The 14,178-nt window shown below is 35.9% G+C and overlaps 4 protein-coding genes across 7 annotated transcripts; all 4 read right to left on the minus strand.

Moving 5' to 3' along the window:
• Positions 1–255: 255 nt before the first annotated feature.
• Positions 256–2,204, minus strand: LOC143469677 (phospholipid scramblase 1-like). Its single transcript, XM_076967448.1, has 8 exons — positions 2,096–2,204; positions 1,687–1,852; positions 1,454–1,531; positions 1,293–1,369; positions 1,050–1,180; positions 676–902; positions 505–563; positions 256–404 (listed from the first exon to the last, which is right to left on the minus strand). Exons 1-8 carry the CDS (start codon positions 2,120–2,122, stop codon positions 372–374), a joined length of 798 nt encoding a protein of 265 aa, XP_076823563.1. The 5' UTR covers positions 2,123–2,204; the 3' UTR covers positions 256–371.
• Positions 2,205–2,455: 251 nt separating this feature from the next.
• LOC143469678 (phospholipid scramblase 2-like) lies at positions 2,456–6,524 on the minus strand. Of its 2 annotated transcripts, none has more exons than XM_076967450.1 (11): positions 6,385–6,524; positions 5,998–6,185; positions 5,460–5,615; positions 4,579–5,273; positions 4,312–4,462; positions 4,141–4,212; positions 3,924–4,003; positions 3,565–3,695; positions 3,148–3,356; positions 2,972–3,030; positions 2,456–2,823 (listed from the first exon to the last, which is right to left on the minus strand). In XM_076967450.1, the coding sequence occupies exons 4-11, from the start codon at positions 4,597–4,599 to the stop codon at positions 2,791–2,793; spliced, it is 756 nt and encodes a 251-aa protein (XP_076823565.1). In that variant the 5' UTR covers positions 4,600–5,273; positions 5,460–5,615; positions 5,998–6,185; positions 6,385–6,524; the 3' UTR covers positions 2,456–2,790. The 2 variants fall into 2 exon arrangements, with proteins under 2 accessions (XP_076823565.1, XP_076823564.1); XM_076967449.1 differs by having other exon boundaries at positions 5,460–5,678.
• Positions 6,525–7,121: 597 nt separating this feature from the next.
• LOC143469049 (rho-related protein racD-like) lies at positions 7,122–8,936 on the minus strand. 3 transcript variants are annotated; one of them, XM_076966598.1, is made up of 4 exons: positions 8,747–8,936; positions 8,374–8,585; positions 7,746–7,819; positions 7,122–7,600 (listed from the first exon to the last, which is right to left on the minus strand). In XM_076966598.1, exons 1-4 carry the CDS (start codon positions 8,768–8,770, stop codon positions 7,578–7,580), a joined length of 333 nt encoding a protein of 110 aa, XP_076822713.1. In that variant the 5' UTR covers positions 8,771–8,936; the 3' UTR covers positions 7,122–7,577. The 3 variants fall into 3 exon arrangements, with proteins under 3 accessions (XP_076822713.1, XP_076822711.1, XP_076822712.1); XM_076966596.1 differs by having other exon boundaries at positions 7,125–7,600; positions 7,710–7,922; positions 8,747–8,935; XM_076966597.1 differs by having other exon boundaries at positions 7,125–7,600; positions 7,746–7,922; positions 8,747–8,934.
• Positions 8,937–10,708: 1,772 nt separating this feature from the next.
• LOC143469817 (ras-related C3 botulinum toxin substrate 1-like) lies at positions 10,709–12,461 on the minus strand. Its single transcript, XM_076967646.1, has 4 exons — positions 12,363–12,461; positions 12,077–12,276; positions 11,368–11,583; positions 10,709–11,174 (listed from the first exon to the last, which is right to left on the minus strand). The coding sequence occupies exons 1-4, from the start codon at positions 12,366–12,368 to the stop codon at positions 11,012–11,014; spliced, it is 585 nt and encodes a 194-aa protein (XP_076823761.1). The 5' UTR covers positions 12,369–12,461; the 3' UTR covers positions 10,709–11,011.
• Between the last annotated feature and the right edge of the window lie 1,717 nt (positions 12,462–14,178).

Consider the following 14,178-nt stretch of genomic DNA (forward strand, 5'->3'; position numbering starts at 1 on the left):
AGTGCGGGAACGTCAAAAATAATTTGGCTTACTCCTTGCTTGTTCAAGTCTATTGTTGTGGGTTTATATATTTTATGAACAGTGCTTTAGGTTTAGGATTTTATCATCAATTCTTTAACTCTCGCTTTTAAATGTTATATTTACGAGGATAAAAAATGGCATAACTTCACAATAGTGTCCCTTACTTCTAGACTTTATTCAAACACAGTGTTAAGATTACTAAAAACATTCTTTCTAAAAGTGGCACACCTCATAGAAAATGTTTAGTTGTGTATTTTTTGATGATATAACATGTTATCATTGGTAATAGATTATAATTTCAGCAATACAATTGGTTCGGAGGTTTCAAAAGCTCTTTGCCGGTCAGTTTTTCACTCATTCTGGTGTTCGAAGAACATAAAATCCTGCATGAAGACAATAAGTCATATTTAACTTATGTCTATCTCAGTCGATAGCTGTTACAGACGACAGGCATTTTAAAGCAAGAATTCTTTATCTACTTACTATTAAGAAGGTTGCACCAAGCAAAACTGCTTTCATTTTCACGCTCAAATCCACAGGAACTAGAGATGAGGTGGACAAAAAATTCATTAGGAAGCGGCATAATAGCCCATCAATTTACGTTTTACTTAGCTTAGCCTTAGACACTACATAATTTGAGCGCTATCAACTTACACTGAACGGAAAAGTTGGTTGCGTTGGTGAACATTTCCTTGGCGAAACCCGACCACTGTTTTGCAATTTTCCCCACTGGGGCTTGGGTATAGTCCCCAGGATAAATGTCAAATGGGAACTCACAAGAGCAACAGATCCCTTGGCAAACGCAGCATGGACCCTTAATCTTAAAAATGGTTTTCCCCATATCGTCGATTATGTCATAATGAGGCTTCCAAAACGACTGGCTGCAAAAACAGAAAAGAAATTAACGAAAACGCATATTAATTATTATTGTTAGCACGTATTGAATGTTAGCTAAATAAAAATTTAGTTTAGTCACGTTCGTTTTACAACGTTTTTAACTTACAAATTTGAATTACGACAGATTTTACCTTTGTCTTATTTGCCCAATCACGGTGCCAACAGGTGCTTCCACGTCAATGGTGAAAGCGCAACCATCGGAGTTAGCGCACCAGCAGCACCCAGCACAACATTTGAAAGGACGATTTAAACGGATGACTTCCTGTTAAAAGTTAGAAAAGCTATAACGTTTGCTTTTACAGTATTTGGATATAGAAAATGTATATACAGTAATACGGCTATCAGAGTTTTCAAAATTGAGTTTAACGAGTAACCTGTCCAGCGTTGTCGACGATATGCATCATAAATCCGCGATTACTTTTGCAACATATTCTCATACACAAGTCCGATTCTATAACAGTATAATACTTTAAAACACAGAAAATATGCAATTGCTGCTATCAATATGATTGAGATGGGCAAGCAACTGAGATACCTTCATATGCGTAGTAGCATTGCTGGCCAGCGCCGTTTTTTATGGCGTACTTGTTTTTTGTTTCCACACTTGTCAAAGCTACAACAAGTAAGATTTGTTTGCGTAATTACAGTAGATGTGACGTAGCTACAACTTTTTCTAATTGGCAAAGCAGCTTGCAAACTGCTTTCAGTTTGAAACTCAGTAGGCAAGCAACCGATGCTTAATTTTGTCATTTTAAACTCATGTTTTACCTTCAAATAGCTCAACTTGCTGATGAACCAAAAGTTGGTCCAGCTGACTCAAATACTCCAGACCAGGTGGACAGCCCGGCACATTGCTTGGCATTGCCATCCACTGGTTTTGCGCTGGTTGAGACTGGCCACCAAACTGCGTCGTATCAAACCCTGACGGTGTTGGCTAAAATTAAGTTCTTTCAAAAACTTGAATTAACGGAACTAAACACTATGGAGTATGGACTACCATCTCACATTAGCTGCAGCCTAGGTGCCGTACTTGCACAATCCGTAGTTTCAGCAACGGTAGGCTGTCGTTTACTGTAGGCTACAGTATGTTTAGGCTGTACAACCGCACCCCACAACTGGGATTTAATTTTTTGCAACTCTATTTTCATAATTTCAACCTACCACTACATGTTCTTACCAAGATTTGGTTTCGATTAGCGGCCATATCTGCTTCGTTTTCTACTAGTCGTAAATTTGCCTTTAACCTTTCCTTTTTATCATATAGGAAAGATCCGACCACACTTGCTTTAAATTTTGAAAACCGATTTGCAGGAATTGTTTGTTAGCATTTAAATGAAACACGTCACAGGTGTCATTATTACGCTTAAATCTATTCAAAATTTTTTAATGATGGTGGCAGAACTTTGTTAAAATGTTTTGCTGTATTATCGTAAAGTTAAATTTTAAAATAAAACTTTCACAATATATTAACTTTTTCTGATTTTTTTTTACCAACACTTTGAGTAAAGTCATCTGCTTTGGAAATGATTTTACGAGAAGGTATAAATAAATTTCTTGTTTGCAACAAAACACACGCAATATACGAAAACTCTGCATATATCTGAAAAGGCAGTGTAGCATCTCATCATCTCTGACCCGAGTTAAATAAAAACAAAAAAACACAGTAAAAAAATATGTCATTATGTTATCAACGCATGGAAATCACTAACAGTCAATCAATCAACTAAAGTACTAAACGGTAAAAAATTGATCACAATTTGCATTTTTCATCGTTCTTTTCCCATATTTTCGGCCTTTTTAAGAGTCACTCCTTGTAGCCGTATACGTGACCTTCTGCAGTAAAGTTTAGATGTAAAATGCGCCGAACATCAATCATTCATCATCTTCACCAAAATGTATTGAATTCTGCAAGGCATTAGTACTTGACATGAAATTGAAGCGAAAGAACTCCGATTATGTTGCACAAAAACGCATTACTGGTACGTATTTAGCATAGCTTACCATAAAGCATAGACTTAGTGTGTAAATTGTAATTCATTGCAAATGTACTTACGATAAGAAAAAGTGCTCCTAAAAGCACCGCCTTCATTTTTACTTCCAAATCTTGAGGAACTTCAAAAAAGAAAACCGAAAATCTTTACTACAGAAACCAGGTAAATTTAAAAAATGCAGCTAATTAGATAATATCGCGCCTAGCGGCATGTAACGGGCCATTGCTTGGTATCTTACACGTTACTGAAAATTTCCTTGCATTAGAGAAGACATCTTCAGGTAAGCCAGACCACTTTCGAGTGATTCCCCCCACGGTGTTACCATCGTTGGTTTTTATCACAAAGTTGAAGTTAAAAAGGGAAAAGTTTGAACTCTCCCTTTGGATTGTAAATACTTTGTGCTGATAGGAGTCCAGGACAACATAACGTGAAAAACACCCCGGCATTCTGTAATAGTTAGCAAAATGCAAGATCTTAGATTGCAAACAGTTATATTGTAATAGAGTAATAACGGCTGACAATGCAAAGTAACAAAACGACTGGAAAACATGGTGTCAAACTATGATTAAGGACATCGCCTAACTTTAGACAACTTTTAATAAACCTTAAAACCAACAGCCGAATACAAGCTTTCGCTCCACATGCAACAGCTTACGTTTGTTTGACTTGTCCTATCACGTTGCCGACTGGAGCTTGAATTCTGGCATAATGAAGGCAAGGATCCAGCTTTGCCCAGCAGCAGTCACGTGACAATAGCCTGGAAGCGCTTTCAACTCTTATCACTTCCTACATCAACAAGAAACTATGAAATCCTTTGTTGTTATTTGTACTTGCGCTGTAGAGACTAACATTTTGTGGAAATTTGTTGAAAAAGCCGAGAAAATTTCAAGAAGATGAATGGTCATTTTCTTTCGAAAGACATTGTTTAAGGCTAAATTTAGTGCCACCGAAAGGCAAACAGAAACAATTTCCGCAGTCAGATACAGCGCAATTGCTTTACATATCTTTACTTACCACGTTTCTGCTATCTGTGACGTGCATGGTGAATCCCCCAGCGGCGCACATTATGTATTTCCGTTCAGAAGACATTCTTTCTGTAAATGCAATTTACGCAAATAATGACGCATTAGGAAGATTAGCTACGTGCGTTTATACTGAAAGTTTTCATCTGTTTTGTATAATGAATTCTATGACTGTTTCAAGTGAATTATAACCTTAGTAAATCTTCTACCTTCATGTCCTGCATAACATTGTTCACCAAGCCAGTCCTTTACGTCGAAACTATACTTCAGAGTACAGTCTCCTTGACATAAAAAAAACTTTATTCTGATATGTGCCTTATATATTTGGTTTCACGGAAACTATTTGATTAAAGGTATAGTCTATAAGTACAGATATTTACCATCAGAGCTTTGACTACAGCGTTCATACACCTTGTGCGATCTATGTACAAGTAGTTGATTGACGTTGACTAAATATTCCAACCCTGGAAGGGTCGTTGTAACGTCGGGTTTTTTCATCCAGTTTTTAACTACTGGTCGCAGCTGTAACGGCTGTGAAAGAAACGCGTACAACATATAAAGGCTTTCAGCTTTCAACGTTAACACTAACAAAAGTTTGTAATCAATAATAATTTATTTTGATTTATTAACCAACATCAACTGCTTACCAATTCTGTTGGGAAGCTCATCTAAAACTTTACGTCAAACGTCAGCGAAGCTAACTCTTGTTGTTTGAAAGTAAAATGAAACTGTTAGAAAAACAGCTGTTTGCTGCCTGTATGCTTTTTATATCAAAGCTGTTATTCGAAAGTAAACCACTCGATCGTTGTCGTAACATATGGCGTCTTGTTCTGCTTAAAGCTTCCGATTATATGACGATATGAGAGTATTAAAATGCAAGAAATTCCCCAACCTTTGATCGTGACTGGATTACAGCGCTAACGTTGTTCATTAATAGTTAAAAGCAACAAATGACAGATAAATATATTCTTTGTTAATTGCGTAAAAATATAAATGAATTTATAAGAAAATTAGACACAATTTTCAAAGAATGGTGTACACAATTTTTTTATTGAAAACGGTGAAAGCGAAGACGAAAGAAATTTATCATTATTAATTCTAAGAAACGAACCGTCATATAATTTGTAGGTTTAAGTTAAGTTTATTTTTTTAACAGTTTCAGTGTGAAGTTGGTTTTTAAGATATCGTGCAGCTCTCCGCTGTGGATTCTTTTTCTGATTTGTTCATGATAATTCTTATCGCTTCGGAGAACAAGTCATTTATCCCTTCCATTGTCAATGCTGAACATTCCATATACCTTTCAGCTTTGATCATTTTCGACAATTGCCGGCCTTCATCGTGCCTAGAATCGAGAAAAAGACAATGAACGTTTGTTTCTTTACTTTAGAGAAAGTTTAAAGCTACCGTATATTTGCGTCTAATGAAAAAGCTTGTGAAATCGTGTTTCTGAACGATATACATAAAGTATATAATGACAATTCACAACATAATATGGCAATCTTGTGACTGAATTTATTTTTGTTATTACTTTATAGGTTCTTCGCTTCTTTGTCTCCCAGATTTCAAGTTACTTTGATCACGTCTCAAATCAGATTTTGTTCCAACGAGTAAAATGTTTGTATCCGGTAGATACTGACGTACTTCCGGAATCCATTTCTCAGTTACGTTGGTAAATGACTTTCGACTTACCAGAGAAAAACAAATGATAATGAGGTCGGTATTGGCATCGTAGTGGAGTGCTCTGAGTCTGAGACCAATACACAATAACTATGTACGGTATAGTTGCAAATGTACAGTGAAAAAGCTTCAAGAGTTTTCTTAATATAGAAAATTACTTTTTGGACGAATATTCCTGCTTTGTTATTTGAAACTCACAACGTATGGCAGAAAAATTTATTAACGGAGCATACCAAGGAGAAATATAAAAAAGAAAACCATAATATGTTTTTTGTTGGTCATGCGTTAGGTAAAGCAGTATATACGACAGCATATCTTGGGATATGTCTAAAAATGAGCAACGGACAAAAGTATTAGGGATTATTTTCTAACAAAGAAATCATACCAACCTAGCGTAGTCGTCTAGACCGGATAATTCAGTTAGTGTCAATTCATAATCCAGTCCATCTACAGTGGTAAAAGCAGAATAATGCTCGTATACCGTAGGTACGTAGTCAGGAAAAACACCAGATGTGTAAGCAAGGCATACTGGAGTCTTTCCAACAGCACCGTCGCCAACCAAGATTATATTTAAACGCTTTTGAAATATAATTTCTTTTTAATTGCCATACATACCGGTAAAACGCACTCAAGTGGCACTAAAATAGAAGGTTACACACAGTATGTCTACCTCAAACTATAGCATATCTATTACAAAATCCAAGCTCATATGTATCATATTACACGTATATCTAGAATTTCATGAAACAACCTTTTCTTATATATAGGTAACCCACCTTCATGTATAGAAATCGAAGCCAAACTTGCTACGTCAGGTAATCTTTCTTTAGCTAAAGCAAATGTTGGTGTCAGAGGACGAATTATAATAGTGTAAGAACATGATTAATGCTTTGCATAATGAATTATTTCATATTAGTCAGATGGTACAAATCATTACTATTCATATTACTACACCGTAATGCGCTGTAACCTGCCATATGTGCGAATGAAATATATGTGTCAACTAACGTAAATGCGACTTATATTAGTATACAACTATACATAATTCGGTCTTACTTAGTTTCTTTTATGGCTTCTAACCAAGATTTTGTGGTTAAGTTATGTATTTTGTAATTTACTCTCCATTATTCTATTGGTTTGTTTGGTTTCAAAGGCCAATCAAAGTCGTTCCTGCCACACTACATAGCTGATATGTCATAACACAGTCCATCAGAACTGCATGTCCCGTTCAAATCGTGTTATTGGCATTTGCCGAACTACTTCAGCTGATTACCATGCAGTGCAGTACTGCCTGCAGGCAAACGATGATTGGCTACAACTACACTGAAGCAAACGATTGACACTTTCCCGTAGTAGTCTCTACGTATAGTCGACTTTAAAAGCCTCGCTTGTAATTTTGCGTATTTTAGCGAGCTCTGCAAAAAAGCTATCAATGGTTAATGTACACACAAGAGCGAGACGCACTTTGGCACCAATTATGTGGGCGTGAAAATGTTTGAAAGACACCTTGTTCAGGAATACTTATATTTCTAGTATTATACGCTGACACAATTGTGACAAAAAACCACGATACAACCACAGTTAAAAATGCTCGGTGTTAAAAATATGCGTAAGCTTTGCTTCCCCCCACACTGTATATGTATATACCGACATGTGCTGAAAATGTTCTCGGGTGCATTACACTGTAAAGATATTTATGACAGAGTTAAATTACGTACTCGTTACGGCAAAATTGTCTGATTGAATTCAACAAAAAACACAACCTGTAGCTCATATAACGAAGTACAAGTTAGGAGTCCGGCTCTAGTCAGCTGCGGCAATAGACGAATTTAATACATTGTACATGTTTTCGACTTGATGGCTGGCTTTTTCATTTGACGTACTTGTAACGCAGAAGAAAATATTTGATTCACCGTGGCAATTATCTGTGTTGAACATTCCATGTATTGGAATGCTTTGATCTTTTTCGCTAGGTTGAGGCCCTCTTTGAACCTGTATTGAAAGCAATGTTCATTTAGACATTTTATCAATATTATTATAATTTATAACCATTGATTAAATTTTGTAGAGGTTGAAGTCATCAAATACACTGATTTTCTACTCAGTTATTTCTATCAACTCCAGATCTGATGCTAACAGTTCCGTGGCATTTCTTCTGTCCGATTGCAATCCGACAAGAAAGAATCTCGCATCCGGCTGATGTTCTCGCACCTGAGGGACCCATTTTGAAATGACATTTTTAAAGGTAGCTTTTTCATGGATTGCAAAAGCAACAATAAATACATGGGCTGTTGAATAAATCCGAGGTCTGTCTCTGCAAGAAAGAAAAGTTGTTTAGCCCAGAACGTTCTGAAGACACCTCCTATATCGAGATGCACAATTACAAATACTTGTACTTAATAGATTCAAAGTTTTATCTTTAACCCCATTGCAATGGCGAAAAGCTTTGCCTTGAGCATCATACAACTTCAACGCGTATGTTAGAGCAAGGCTGCACCATCACCTTTGGGTGAGCGCTGAAAGTAACGGTACTACTATATCCGTAATAGATTTAAATTCACTAAAGAACTACGTGTAGGTAAAAGATTTTGGTTTACAAGATTACTCAGTTAAAAACTGACGCGTAAATAGTTTTACCAGCAGTTACAAATAACAAAATTCTTAATTTGAAGAAACATGTTTTCTATAGAAAAAGAACTTTCACAGACAGTTTCAATTTTAATTACCCACAGTGAACTATGGTACGTAAACCAGGAGTTAAATACTTCTCGTTTGCATCGTCGTCGCCAATTTCAACCAGCAACATGTGATGTCGTACTCCATCTATGGTGCCACGTACATCGAAAGTGTGGACATTAGTTGGTTTCCGTTCCCTGGTTATGATGGTCAATTCGTTGCGAGTTAAAAATGCGTTTAACATGGAAGACTTTCCCACGAGGCTATCACCAACAATCACAATCCTTGTCCTATCCAAATCCTGCAGGGCATTAGCTTCGATTAAATTTTGAAAAGACAGAAATGGTAGATTTTAATGAGATATTTTAGACCATGATTCAAATCATAGAGTAAGGTCTCGACAATGACAATATTATCACTATTGTAATGACTACTATTAATTTGTATTTCCTTCACATATACCTCTGTATCCGCCAATTCTTCCATAATTGCAAGCTGTCGTTCTAGTTCCTTAAATTTTTAAACGCGATGCAAACTTGCAGTTTCTCTGTCTTCTATTTCTGAGCTTTTTGCTATTTCTTTTACTGGACGCTTCCCAGTGAATTTGCCGTCTTATTTCCGTGAAGGCATCTTGTAGTTTTATTTGTGACTCACGGCAGTACCCTTGAAGCGCTTTGCTTGGAATTTCACACACGAGGTTAATGTTTCTTGCTCTGCAAAATTCCAATTAAGGGCAACAATGTTGATCTCAAACGTCCCTTATCAATACGTCAAGAAACAAGCTGAAACAGCGAATTGGTGCATTCAGAATTGCTTTGGAGGTGGGGGAACTAAATTCCCGTGTTTTCCAACCTACTAAAAAGCATGCATGGATTTTGGATTTTACGCCTAAAAAAACACTGTATGTAAAACCTTAAACAACAATTTTGAAACGTCGTATGCCCGCTTGTTATATCTTTTCCTATAGGTTGTAGCTTATAAGTGTAGTTGCAAACAAGGAAATGAGTTAAACGAGAAAGAAGGAATACGTAAAAAGGCCTATGGCCCATAATATTTTATGATGGGGGACATAGCCTGGAAGCTTAGCCCCGAAATACGCCAGTAAAAGTAGCCTGTTGATGCGATATCAAACTTTTGTCATTGAAATAAGAAAACACGGAGAAAATGTGATGTTTAAACAGCAGGTTTAAAAATGATAAATTTAATCTATAACATTTCAACATTTAATCTTATAATCTCATCGATAATCTCACGCTGAGCACTAAATCAAAAACGATGGTAACATAGTAATATGACGTATAGAAATTGTTCGTGTTGATCACGAGAGCAAAGACCCGTGTAAAGTATTGGTGGAAAAGAATTCAAACTTCAAATAAACTGCCCGATGTGGAGACTAGAACCTTGATGTACTTAAGGCGGCTAGTGAATTCACTTTCTCAAATTACATGGCAGTTTAGATTACAGATCATGCCGTCGATACGGTATCGTACATCTTGCAGTACAAACAACGTGACATTTTATTTATTGGAATAACTTGCATGATTATGTAGAGAATACAAGCAAAATGGAAACAATTAAAATAACCAGCATTAAATTATATCTTACATAACATATACGCAATTTGGAAATATCTCACTTGGTTAACAAAACTTTTTAGGACCAGGTAGGCTATAGCTAAATTCTCAAGTTTAGTCTTGTAACGTTCTGCTTTGAAATAAAACTTTAAAAAAGAAGAGAACGAATTTCGAAAAAAAAGTTACTGTACATACATAACAGAACATCATCATCACCAAAAATATGAACATCAAACGTAATAAAATGCAAACTGGATTTCAAATAAAATTAAACAGAAGTAGACAGGCATTGTCTTATCTCTCGTTCGGGGAGCGTTCTCGCTCGTAATATACTTCGCTACCTAGATTATTGCCCAATGTTCTGTCGGTTATATGTGTTACGAACTTTGTTCCTCACGTATTGTGTAGTTGCTTATCATCGTGTTTTCGTTTGAAGCGTTTTTACCAATCAGCACCTTTTGCAAGTTTGTTCTTAACTATATTAATCACATGATTTGGTACCTTCGTTAAATATTAAGGTTGTGCGCTTTTTGGAGAGAGACGGAGGGGTTTTTGAGTCTGTGTCTGGCTGTGACCAACTAAATGTGGCTTTTCAAAGATCATCGGTTTGCTTTATTGGCGTGATAACGTTACACAGTCTAATTACGCACAGTTAAGGGTGTTGCGGTTCACCGTAAACGTGAAATTAAGCCTGGCTACATGAATGAGAAAAATCTTCGTTACATATGTATGAGAATATATGTTTGTTTGGGTGTTAAAATACCTTGAAAATGTGTTGTGTCGTACTAATAGTATTTGACATACAATACGTTTAGTTTATGGTTTGTGAAGGTTTAAAAACAAGTTTTAATGATTTCAATGTTATTGGCCAACTATACAGTTGCTGATCGTTTTCCTTTAATTTTATATAGTTATAATCAATTTAGTTTTAAAAAATGAATTACACTCTTTCCTCCAATTTTACTTTCTCCTGCGTTTTGCTGCTTGCATGTACAATACTTTTAATTTTCCGTCAACGGTTAGCACAAAGATATTTTAGTCAAATCGGTAAAATCGATTTATTGTACTGCCCCTTGTAAGCAGTGTATGAACGTTTCACTTGGCAATAGTTCGATAAACCTTGTAAATGAGTTGGAGAATATAAGAGTATGTTTCATTTCAAGACATCATGAATTGTGCTTTCAGGGGCATCTTGCTTTAAAAAGATTCTTATCGCTTCACAGAATACGTTGCATACTCCTTCTTTGGTCCGAGATGAACACTCCATGTATCGAACAGCGCCGATCTCTTCGGCCAGTCGGATGCCCTCTTCCGGTCTAAAATTATTTTTGTTAAACTTTCGTTTTCAGCTGGTCTGGTTGCTTGCTAGCAGGCAGTAGACGTGGTCACTTGTTTGGATATTAACGGCGTTTGTTATGCTTTGACTGATATGAAATTGTGTGACTAAACGTGAAAGTTCATTGCACAACTAAGTCACATGGTTTGCAGTTAAGGAAAATATAAACTTACTCCAATGGCTTTGATCGCTCTTCGAACAACTCTTCGAGTATGTCGGGGTCATTTCTCAAATCGATTTTTGTTCCAACAAGCAAAATATTTGGATTTCGACAATGATGACGTATTTCCGGGATCCATTTTGCAATGACGTTTTTGAAGGAAGTTCGGTCAACCACAGAGAAAGCAACAAGAAAAACTTTGGTGCAAGGATAAAATGCTGACCTAAGACTGCAATGAACCAAATATTATTCAAAACTTTATTTCATGCATTGCACACTATAACTGGTTGATATAAAAAGTAAAAGAACGAACAAGGCTGATTCAACGCAAGTGCCCGGCTTCATGCAAGCATCACTAAATGTGAAACACGTCAAATCTACAAGGAACACAGCAATTAAATGAGAACTTCACCAGAATTATTATGTTATAACGAGGCAAACTTTTTGCACCCCGTTTGTTATCACCGCATTGATTATAAGTCTGTAACCTTATTGGTTCCATAGGGAATGCAAAACAGTGAATAATATCCGTATAGTTTGTTATCACTAGCTGGTAACATTGAAGGACCATTTCCGTAATTTAAAAATAAGAACGTTGCCTTGAGATTAGGTTTCATTAAAAGAAATTAATGCTTCAAATCCACTCTGCGAACATGAAGTAACCCGATCATTGCCTGTCAATGCCTGAATTGCTTTGAATCGCACGTCATTACAGTACATACCTGTCAAAATTTGCACAGCCAGACGTGTCCCAAAGGCTTAAATTATATATTGTTCCTTCCATAACAATAGTCGCTCTGCGATTTTTAAGAACCGTTGGTGAAGTTACTTCAAGAAATTCGCCACTTTTACAAGCGACGCACAACGCTGTTTTACCCACAGCCATGTCACCCACCGTGACGACGTCTAACGCAATTGGACCCTGTATAACATAATATTAACAAATCATATGTATACGTAGCATATAGCCTAGGCGTTATAAATTACAATTCCGGCTATTTTTCCAACCTCCATAATGGTACGCGAAATTAAAATATCTTCAACTGGACACCAAAAAAACTTGCTGTTACATATGTTCCTCTTGCTGTATCTACTTACACCATCCTGCATGCATAAAAACACTTAGCCGTTAGAATCACAACATACAGCGAGTGGGTATTAGCAGGCTTACTAACAACAAGCTGCCATGTCAGAGTTGCTCTTAAATGTAGCAAATTTAAGGTTTTAATTTTTTTAATTTAAATAATTAATTTAATTTATTTTTTTTTAATTTTAACAAAACAGATGAAATCAGTGCGATTAGCTTTGGTATGCAGTGTATAGGAACAGTATATTTTCTCATATTCATTTTTTAAAGTCATGTTTCTCACATTATCTGCTTGGGATGACATTTACTAAATATGTAATCGCAAGCAGATAACTGAGAAAAAATGACAGTACAGCCGCACTACTACTAAAAATATGTTGTGCAAGAAAATTCACAACTTCGATACAACTTTGGATAACGGTGGAAGACCAACGCAAAACCCCTACCAGCTATCTGAGCCTCAAAGTTAAACTATCTGTCACACTGTGCAACAAAATATGAGTTGAAGACGACAACAACGCAAAACTAATTAGAGTGTCCAGCCGGCAGCATCACACGCACGCGCTTTGGAATGTAAATGACTTAAAATAATTTAAAACAAACCTGACTTAAAATGTCTGCATTGCTATCATGTTATACACTGATACTCAAACTTCAAAATTTATCAAATACCGTCTGATGTCATGCATCAGACTAAAGATAATAAAACGTTTAGGACACTGGAAAATTTAAATCGTTTTTACATGATGTTAAGCAAAGGCAACTTCAAGTTCAAGATAAGAATTACAAACGTATTGAAGGCCCAAGGTTGGGACACCTACAAATGGTAGTTCCTTACACTTATATTTAATTAATAACAAGTCGGACTAAAATTCGTTACACACAGGTAATTTTTAATGAAATAATGAAGTGTTGAATTTGTTTATTAAACTTATGGAAAATATGACAAAAAGCGTTTAATATATAGTTGCAAAACTTTAAGCTATAATTTCTTATCACATCAAATTGTTGCAATAATGACGACAGAAATCTTCATATTGCATTGAAAATTAAAATGTTTCGGACCGCACAGTTTTTTATCACATGAAATTCACTGAACAATCGAGACATAAGTTCAACATGGGCCTGCTCAATTTATTTACAATACTTTACAATACAATTAATACACATTCACTTCTTTTCGCAAAAGTAGAGGGTATATTTGGGAAATAAGTAGATTTTAGACCAGGGGTGGCCAGACCTGCTTCATGCTCGAGCCGCATATAACAAATTCCAGTTTTAAAAGAGCCACAACACAAACACAATAAAAATTCAAATTTATTCACTCACAACGAAGTGTAGCTATTGATAAACATTAGTGCTGCGTGGTGATACTATGAGTCTTCACCAACTCTTTTTGCAATTACAGTATTAGTACTGTATAACGTAACCAAGACTTAAATGTAGTTTTTGGAGTGTACAATAATGTAGTTTTTGGAGTGTAATTTCATTATTACTAACAATGAGTCCATTGTTACTACGTGTGATAGAACGCATTGTTTCATAATCTGATCAAACAACTCGTCTTGACCGGGAAAATGCATGTCTAATTCAACAATGCTAATTCATTAAAGAGCCGCAATTAAAGGCTCAAAGAGCCTTCATTTAAGTTAATGTTTTGGCCACCCCTGTTATAGACCTACTTGATTGAATTTATGACTTATTCCACTATTGATTTAACTATATCTGTGGCTAAAC

Source organism: Clavelina lepadiformis, chromosome 8 (assembly GCF_947623445.1).
Source record: "Clavelina lepadiformis chromosome 8, kaClaLepa1.1, whole genome shotgun sequence".
Taxonomy (NCBI): domain Eukaryota; kingdom Metazoa; phylum Chordata; class Ascidiacea; order Aplousobranchia; family Clavelinidae; genus Clavelina; species Clavelina lepadiformis.

Bases quoted from the DNA above. Each gene is read 5' to 3' on its own strand.
- LOC143469817 (XM_076967646.1), bottom strand. The intron at 11,584-12,076 runs GTATGTACTGTA...GGTTCATTGCAG, and splicing joins GGCTGTGCAAATTTTGACAG to TCTTAGGTCAGCATTTTATC. The intron at 11,175-11,367 runs GTAAGTTTATAT...AAATAATTTTAG, and splicing joins GAGCGATCAAAGCCATTGGA to ACCGGAAGAGGGCATCCGAC.
- LOC143469677 (XM_076967448.1), bottom strand. From the start codon at position 2,122: ATGGCCGCTAATCGAAACCAAATCTTG. The intron at 1,532-1,686 runs GTAAAACATGAG...TACTTGTTGTAG, and splicing joins GCAAGTTGAGCTATTTGAAG to CTTTGACAAGTGTGGAAACA. The intron at 405-504 runs GTAAGTAGATAA...GTCTTCATGCAG, and splicing joins TTGGTGCAACCTTCTTAATA to GATTTTATGTTCTTCGAACA.
- LOC143469049 (XM_076966596.1), bottom strand. From the start codon at position 8,770: ATGGAAGAATTGGCGGATACAGAG. The intron at 8,586-8,746 runs GTATATGTGAAG...AATGCCCTGCAG, and splicing joins AAGAATTGGCGGATACAGAG to GATTTGGATAGGACAAGGAT. The intron at 7,923-8,373 runs GTATTTAACTCC...TCTTTCTTGCAG, and splicing joins GACGACGATGCAAACGAGAA to AGACAGACCTCGGATTTATT.
- LOC143469678 (XM_076967450.1), bottom strand. From the start codon at position 4,599: ATGAGCTTCCCAACAGAATTG. The intron at 3,696-3,923 runs GTAAGTAAAGAT...TTGTTGATGTAG, and splicing joins TCACAGATAGCAGAAACGTG to GAAGTGATAAGAGTTGAAAG. The intron at 3,357-3,564 runs GTAAGCTGTTGC...TAACTATTACAG, and splicing joins ATAGGACAAGTCAAACAAAC to AATGCCGGGGTGTTTTTCAC.